This window comes from Leucoraja erinacea, chromosome 5 (assembly GCF_028641065.1).
Source record: "Leucoraja erinacea ecotype New England chromosome 5, Leri_hhj_1, whole genome shotgun sequence".
Classification (NCBI taxonomy): Eukaryota; Metazoa; Chordata; class Chondrichthyes; order Rajiformes; family Rajidae; genus Leucoraja; species Leucoraja erinaceus.
The window spans coordinates 94894209-94903448 of record NC_073381.1 but is presented as its reverse complement, the minus strand read 5'-3'; the positions used below and the strand labels follow the sequence as shown (position 1 = coordinate 94903448).

Here is a 9240-nt window from a genome sequence, read left to right as displayed (position 1 = left end):
ATATGTCAACTACCCATGTTGTCCAGGGATGCTGCCCGACCTGCTGAGTTACTCCAGCACATTGTGCCTTAGTTTTGGAGGAATGTTTAAAGATGGTAGGTTAATTGTGTACCTTGTCCCTAGTGTGTAGGAGGAAACGGGAGCACCTGGGTAACCCACATGGTCACAGAGAAAACATGAAAGTCTGCAGTCAGGATCACACCCAGGTCACAGGTGCTGTGCCACCCCACATACACATGGCTTCAGGTCTTCTTGCAAGTTTATTTTTCTACAGTGCCCTCCATAATGTTTGGGACAAAGACCCATCGTTTATTTATGTGGCTCTGTACTCCACAATTTGAAATTTGTAATAGAAAAAAAATCACATGTGCTTAATGAGCACATTGTCAGATTTTATTAAAAGCCATGTTTCCACATTTTGGTTTCACCATGTAGACATTACAGCAGTGTTTATACATGGTTCCCCCCCATTTCAGGGCACCATAATGTTTGGGACACATGGCTTCACAGGTGTTTGTAATTGCTCAGGTGTGTTTAATTCCTTAATACAGGTATACGAAAGCTCTCAGCACCTAGTCTTTCCATCACCTTTGGAAACTTTTATTGCTGTTTAATCTCCCCCAGTGCATTCCTTATTTTTATTTCATTCATGTTGAAATATATAATCTTTCAATTTTTAAACTATATGGAGGTTGTGATCTTTGTCAACCTTCCCCCATCTCGACATTACTGAAAACGTTTAAAAATATGACAAAACTTTGAATTGAAAACGACTGCCCTTTGCTGATGACGTCACAATGGGTCTGCTCAGCACCGTCTTCCATGCGCTGCGAGTGACGTCCCTCACCCCGGTTATTCAAAAGATGCAGAAAGAACGAGCCAGTCGGGCTCTGTACTGGAGCGGCCGAGCCCTCGGTCAGTCTCTGCCCCTCTCTCTCTGTCTCTGCCCCTCTCTCTCTGCCCTCTCTTTCTACCCCTCTCCCTCGCTAGCCGCGTCTACGAGTTGGGGGCTATGGGTGAGTGGATAGGGCTGGGGATAGGGTAAAGGGAGCGAATGAATAAAATTAATATAATATCAAGGGGTTGGTTAATGTGTGTGTATGTGTGTGTGTGGTGTGGGGGGTAGTCAGTATGTATTTGAAGCCGCAGGCTGCACCCCCACCCTGCGTTGAGGGGCCGGGACCCAATGGGTCCCCCTTTGTCCAGTAGATAACTCTAAAACTCTGATCTTGTCAGAGAGATCTCTGATCTCTATACATGTGTGTTTTGACAATTTCACGAAAAAACTACGCGGTAATGATAACATTTTTACATATTCCAGTGTCTAAAACACCTTAACTTAACGTTTCATGCTTTAATTCTCCACTTATTACTGAAAATTATTTCTCCACTTATTACTGAAAAAACAAAATACTTTGAATTTAAACCACGAGCTTTCACTGATGACATCACAATGGGTCTGCTTGACGCTGTCTCACACAGAAACCTTCACGCGCTTTGAGTGACATCACGCCCCCCCCCCCCCCCCCCCCCCCCCCCGTTATTCAAAAGACGCTGCTGGTGGAAGATAGGACGAGCCCGGAGGTGAAGTCGGGTCCTGGACTGGAGACTGCAGTGACCGAACTCGCGGCCCTTGGGTTGACATCCGCCTGCCGCCAGTCCGCCCACTTGCGGCCTCGCTCGGGTCCGCCGCCCGCTGCCTGGTGGGGAGGGTGCTGGGCCTGGGCTGGTGCAGATCCTGGAGAAAGGGCTCTGCCTTTTCTCTGTCCCTGCCTCGCCCTCTCTCTGCCCTCTCTCTCTCTCTGCCCACTCTCTCTCTTTCTGCCCTCTCTCTCTTGCCACACCTGCACAGTTGGGGGCTTTGCGTGAGTGGATAGGGAGAGGGATGGGAGCGAAGGAATGACTGATTGATATTATTATCAACGGGGTTGGTTAGTGTGTGTGTGTGTGTGTGTGTGTGTGTGTGTGTGTGTGTGAGTGAGTGTGTGTGAGTGTGAGTGAGTGAGTGAGTGTGTGTGTGTGTGTGTGTGTGTGTGTGTGTGTGTGTGTGTGTGTGGTTTAAGTGTGTGTGTGGGTTAAGTGTGTGTGTGGGGTGGTTAGTGTGTGTGACGCAGCAGGGGAGGGGATGGGACCCAACGGGTTCCACTTGGTCTAGTGCTTTAGAAAACGTCATTCCACAGGGTGACAGAGACCCAGCTTTGTTACAAAAGCTTCTACCTGAATATATGTGGTAAGGTAGGTAAAGTTTCTTGAGCCTGCCAGTAGTGCAATAAGTTCCATCGTGCCCCAGGCCATTACAAATGAAAGTTAAGTTTGCCAAATAAGTCCTGCTGAAGTGCAGGGTCCATTTAAACAGAAAGGAAATGTGGTCCTCTGAAAAGGTGTCCTCACTTCATGTAACTGCCAGCGTCACATTATCTCTCACCTGCCACTTCTTCAGCTGCTCACGAGTGGTCAGAAACTATCACCAAACTATCCAGTGCACAGTTGAGTCCCTTGGCAGCCCAGGAAAGTAACAACACAGGTCAGTGTGGATCATATCAACAGCTGAATGTTAACTTGCAGCGAAACTTTATCCATGGAATTCACTTTAAAAATAGACAAGCAAACAGCAGGAGGGAAGAGTTTGGGTCATGAATTTATTTATATAGTACAGGGATCTAATGACTGATTCATTCAAAAGAAGACACCCATCACGTTTAAAGCTGATCAATTATCAACAATTTACCCATGTACCTTCCATTATCAAATGCCATTAAAATAGCAAATAAATCATAAGACTGAGGGACCCAGGAGAATCCAAATGTGCCCATCAAGACACATCCATGGACATTGGGCATCCCACTCCCTTCCCTTGTAGATGGATTTCTCTATTACCAGGAGGATCATATAATTCTGCAGTACATATAGTGTATCAAAAGCCCCAGCACAGCGAAAGATGGAGAGCAAAGAAGAGCAGGCACACAGAGGGAAGTTGTAGAAGTCTCTCACGGTAAACATGATAGTCAAAGGAAAGAATGGGATATTATACAGGGCATGAGGGAGACTGCAGGGGCCATGAGATAGAGAGTGGAAGTGAGTAGAATACGCAGAGGGAGTGAGGCTTGAGGAAAGGATGAAACGGAGAGTGAGTGACCATGCCAAGTGTGCGAGTGAAAGCAGACTCGAGAGGAGACACAGAAATGGTTTGTAAATAGGGAATGCAGAGGACTGGGAAGGAGGCTAGTGATTCACTGCCAGAGCGAATAGAAGAATGCAGAACATATTTTTTCCCTTCAGGCTAAGGATTATGGTATTCGCCCTGAACGAAAGGCCAGGTAACTAAGGATCACAAACCAACAGCATTATTTTCATCTACAATATAAATTAAATTCTGAGCTTCAAGTTTCCCTTTTGTTGCTTGCAGAAGGTGTGATTAGAGCCCTGGCTTCCTATCCCAAACTGTCAATTCTGTGAATATCTGTTGCAGATCAAATCAATAGAGCCTTAGCCCATAGTGGGCGTATCTACTCCAACTCATCACCGTGTAAGAAATGATAGAAGTGGGATTTCTTATCCTGGGAGAGAACATCCGGAGAGTCAAACTCCTTCACTGTGCCTGCGTCCATCACCAAGACCCGGTGTGAATCCATTATTGTGTTAATCCTGAGAGAAACAGTATCAAAGAAAACATTATTCACAGATACCACAAGCCACAGGGGAAACAACAGCAAGTTGTAAGTTTACATTATTGGCAACCATCTAGTCCACGAGATCTGTTGGGCTGGCCTTCTCAAGAAGATGCCTTTTCTCAGTGAGAGCATAAAATGGAAGAGGTCCATCTGGCTACATTCCATGGGAATATTAAACTTTTAATTCTCTTAGCTAACAACCTAAAGGCCACTGGAGACTTTATAGACTGCAGATGCTGGAATCTTGAACAAAAATACAAACTGCTGGGGGAAATAAATAGGCCAGGCAGCATCTGAGGAGGGAAATGAACAGTCTGAGGAAGGGTACTGTCACAACATGTCATCTGTCCATTTCCCTCCATTGATGTAAATCAGACCTGCAGAATTCTTCCATTGCTTTGTTTTTTTACTAAATGGCCACTTTCCTCTTTGGAATTAGGCAATCCTCTAAAAAGTGCCATTTTATAGTAAAATAAACCTGTACTGCTGTATTGTCAGTGCTTGTTGAAAGCATTGAGTCTGTGAGGCCATTCAGCTCTATGTCCCAGAGACCAGGAGACCTGAAATTGGCCGCAGGAGATCAATAATGCCATTGCTGTCGAGCAGAGGTCCACCATGTTACCCCGTGAAAGAATGACACATTATATGGTTCTAAGTACAGACCTGTCAGAAATATTTTAGAGCAGGGAGGTGGAAGTTGGGAGATTTTGGCCTATTCTATGTTTACAGTAATGGTCAGAGCCTCAGAAAATGATCAAGTGTTGAGAAACTCTAAATATTTCTTAAGATAAATAATAGGAAATCATGATTTGATGCAATCTCTCTCCCAACCTCTCTTTCTGTATTCCCAAACTTGTGCAATTAAACAGGTCCATGGCTAGTGAGAGAGGGCCTGATACACAGCCCTTTCTAGCCCACGGTCAGCCTGATTTCACTTTCTGGTTGCTTCCCTTTCTCCTCTCAAATTCTCTCTCCCACATTCCCAACTCCTTATACCTCTATTCCTTTCTTCGTGTCTATAACATAAATACCTGTGGGCAATTGTTAATACGGTTTTCTCTGCAAACTGCCTTCGTATTGTCTCCTGTAGCAGCTGATCTGTTTTCTGGTCCACGCTGGCAGTGGCTTCATCAATGCACAAAATCTGCATGACAAGAAAGGGTTTCAGAATGCTGGTACAGTTTTGGCCATGACACAACTGAAATTTGGCAGAAGGTTATGAAGGGCCTACATAGGCAGCAGGCAAGATTAGCTAGAATGGTTTTGGGCAATTTCAGCTGTACAATTGAAGAAGCCAGAGATGCAGGAAGAAATGTTAAAGGCGTACAGAGCGGGTTGAGAAAGATCCACCAAAGGAAAGTCATCCCCATTAGTGGATTCTTCTGAGATTGGGAACATAATATTTTTGGTCAAAATAAGCGAGTTCGGTATTACGACTGCGCATGCCCAGGTCATGGGTCACTTGGCGATGGTGGTGCTGCATTGTGTGCAGGCTTGCGTTTCATCTGTAGTTGGGGTCGGGGTCAACTCTCTGACGCTGCGAATGCTGTTGAGTTGCTGTTGGGCCGTCCCTGTCCCCCCCCAGTGTCCCGTCCCTGTCCGGAGGTGTCGGGGCGGCCCCGGACTAGCAGCCACTGGCTCCAGCTTGGTTGAGGCCATGGGCAAACTGGCACTTGTCACCGTAGCAGCCCATCGGGGAGCGGGTTGCTCTGGAGTTGGGGTGGGGTTGGGCTGGAGTTGGTGCTGACTGGGTGTCTGTGGCCGTTGGTGTTGTTGGTCCGAGCTGTTGGTCGGCTCGATGGGAGTGGCGGCGGTGAGCTGGGGTGGCGCTTCTCCGCGCTGACGGTGGGCGGCTCAGTGTCCAATAGTGTTGGACCATCATGACATTATTATACATATCAGATCAGCCATACATCTGCAGGGGCGAACTCCTGTAGAGGGAAGGGCCACGGGGACGGTGTGGTGGGCCGAATGCGCTTGCAGGAAGTCCCGAGCCACCCCCCCACTGAAAAAAAGACCAAGATTCGGACTCCAACGAAACTCACTGAATCTGCAGTTTCGTTCGATTTTTTATGAGAAGTGCCATCGACAAGTCCCATCATTGCTTTTTTTTCGATGGATAAATTCTTCCCTCTTTCATAAGCTCCGCAGTAATCATCCACCTGGTATGGAGAGAGAGAGACCAAGCAGGCAAATTTATAAGGAACAACTTGTTGCCAAACAGAATGGGCGCAGTTATCATGATTGGGTCGGCACTTACCCATTTTGCTGGTAACTTCTTGTAAGTGACACTGATGAAGCACGACCTGGAGCTCCTGGTCAGTGTGATGGTTCAGTGGGTCCAGATTTTCTCGCACTGTGCCACTGACTTTACAAGAATGGATCCTGTGGAATGATTGCCATATTTGATCTTGAAAAGAGAGAGAATGCCAAGAACTGAGTGTGATGAAATCACTAATTTGTCCCCCCAAACTCCTTCATTCAAATCGAGAAAGTATCTGGGCTCTGCTGATCCCTATGTAAAAATGCACAGGACAGTAGCAAATTTCAATTATTTATTTATTTGTAAATTTTTCCAGATCTGGGAGTCACTGGGAAAACCACCATTTATTGATTGTCCTTAATTCTCTTGAAATGAGTAACATTCAGGGAATTTCCAAGGAGTGTTATGAATCGGCCATGTTGATACGGGTGGGTCACATATAAACTAGACTAAGATTTTCTTACTGAGGATGTTAATGAATCAGTGGTTGTGTGGTCATAATCACTGGTAAGTAATGTTTTTGAAACTTCAGTTTATTGACCAGGATGAGAGTAGGACCCTGATTTCTGGATTACTTCTGGTAATTTACAATGAAGGGCAAGACATCGAGGTCAAAGGGCTGTAGCTTTGAGCTATTGTAGCTTGTGTGCTGTATGAGAAACAAAGCCATGTCTGCAAGAGTTCAATTCAGCACATGAAAATGGGAAAAGTGCAAACGGTGGAAAAAAGTAAAAACAGAAAATGCTGGAAACATGCAGCAAATCAGTGAAACACTCAAGTGTCTGAGTGGTGAGAAACAGTTAACTTTTCAGATCGAAAACCCTATTGCAAACTTGCAGAGACCCCATGATCCAACCCTTGACTATATGCACCTCACCCTCACCTGACCCTGGACAACCAATCTTTAACCTCACACCGTTCCCTCTTCCCCACCCCACCTCAGCAACATATCCTGAATTCATGCCTCCAAACCTTAGCATGATGAAATTTACTTCAGCCAGATGTTCTCAAGACGCAGGCCACCTCATCCTCTCAGACCCGTAACCCACCATTAAACGCACAACAGCATACTTGCCTGTTATCTAGCCTCCAACACCTGCATAAATGTGTAGAGACATGAAAATCACTTACCGAAGATCTGACAATCTGATAGTACGCGTGTCAACACCGTCGATGAAAATCCGACCTTCAGTCAATTCCACCATCCGAAATAGTGCCAGGAAGAGAGAGGACTTTCCTGAACCTGTCCGTCCCACAATGCCAATTTTCTCACCAGGATTAATCTTGATGTTAATTCCATTGAGCACAGCAGGTAGTCCCGGCCGATATACAAGGACCACATCTTGGAATAAAATCATACCGCGTGGTGGCCACGTGGGAGAAACCTGGACACAAAAATATGCAGGCAACTCCTCAATAATTATTATTATTTTTTATTTTTTTATTTTTTTGTTTATTTTATTAGAAGTTAATACAGCACAAAACAGTACAGTGGCACCTAATTTTAGGTGCCAACTAGGTAATACCGTAATCCATTCTATGGTACATTTACAATGAGGGCAAGACATAAGAAGGAAGGGCTGTAGCTTTGAGCTATTGTAGCAGTGACATGAGAAACAAAGCCATGTCTGCAAGAGTTCAATTCAGGGGAAAAAGTGGAAAAATGCAAATGGTGGAGAAAGTAAAAAACGAAAAGCTGTGTATGCAAAAAATCAAAAAAAACACTCAAGAGAGAAAGGTGAGAAAGTAGTTAAATAGAAGAGAAGACCCTTTTGCAAACTTGCAGAGACAAATCTGTATTCGGAGACTGTAGATCTCATCCGCGTCATGACCTGAAATCAATCAACCTTACGGTACTTCCTGCATCACATGATTCCTCAGCAATATCGATGAAAGGAGACCAACTCTTAAGAATGATGATATTTATCTATTAGTCGGAGTCTCATTTCTTCAAGGCGGGCTATGTCCATCATATTCCTAATCCACATTTTAACAGTTGGTGTGTGGTTGTAATTTTCCAAAATTTAAGTATCAATTTCTTTCCAATTATTAACCCATTAAAAAAAAACATTTTGATCTTTATTTAAATTGGTATCTTCTCCGTATTATTCCAAATAGTCAATCCATTCCGTTTTGGGTTCTATTCTTGACTTGAAAATCTTTGTAAATATATGCAAATATTCACACCAAATTTATTCAACTTTGTACATCCTACACAGCGGGTAGTGTGTTATACAAGCGATCTTGAAACAATACCGCGTTTATCGCATCGTGGGAGAGACGTGGACATAAAAATATTTCAACCTCAATAATTTTTTAATAATATAGTCTTTGTAATAATTTGAATTGAATTAAATCTGATCCAGCAGTCATTAATAGAACAGTTATGTGTATTCATCAAATACTTTCTACAGGGAGATAGCTTCCAGATCTTTATCATTAGCTTCTTGTTCCCAATCTTCCCTTAATGATCCACCAGAGGGATGATGTTCTTTATTTTGAATATATTATTATAAAAGTAGTGCAGTTAATTTTTTCAAGAATCAGCCTTAATATTCATTGCTTCTTCTAAAGGATCTCAAAATATAGTTTGAAATCTATGTGTATATTTCTTCATAAAGTCACATACCTGTATATATTTAAAATATTGATTATCCTAATTATTTTATAGTAAGAAGATCTTAAAATGCTCCTAGAAACACACTGTATCTGATCCAGCAGTCACGGATTTTACTGGAATACAAATGCAAGATGAAAGCATTCTACAGGGAGATTAGCTGCTCCAGAATGCAGTAGGAAGCATTCTACAAGGGAGTCCATTCAACACACGTTGATCCACCAGCGAGATGATGTTCTGAAATCTTGATATATTGAAATGTTCCGAGCCTGAGTGCAGTTACCTCAGTGTTCAAGAACAACTTCCTCCCATCAACTATCAGCTTCTTTGAACCTCCCTGCATACACAAAACCACTACAGACGATGGTTACTCTATATCCTTTGCTTTGACACCATCAAGGTTTAGTTACTTAGAATAACTTTATTCTATATTAAGAATTAATTTACTTAGAAACGGAATTGGCGGCGCTAGACTGGAGGGCGGCAGCTTCGACCGCCCCGGGCTGCGGAGTTTGAACCGGCCCATTTGCGGAGCTCGGATTCAGCTGCGGGACTTGCTCGCCATCACCCGGCGGGGTCACAACATCGGAGGCCTGGATTGCCTCAGCGCAGAGGGAGAGCAAGGAGGGAAGAGAAAATGATCTTGGGACTTTAAACTGTGTTGAGTGTTTGTTTTGTTATTTATTCTA

The 9240-nt window shown here is 44.0% G+C and overlaps 1 protein-coding gene across 1 annotated transcript in view; it reads right to left on the bottom strand.

The window, feature by feature from the left end:
* Positions 1-5913: 5913 nt before the first annotated feature.
* Positions 5914-9240, bottom strand: part of abcc10 (ATP-binding cassette, sub-family C (CFTR/MRP), member 10) — a 110559-nt gene continuing 107232 nt past the window's right edge. The window contains exons 18-19 of the mRNA XM_055636288.1: positions 7066-7319; positions 5914-6081 (exon numbers count right to left, since the gene is read on the bottom strand). Coding sequence (XP_055492263.1) covers positions 6042-6081; positions 7066-7319 — 294 coding nt within the window. The 3' untranslated portion in view covers positions 5914-6041. The remainder of the gene's footprint in view (positions 6082-7065; positions 7320-9240) is intronic.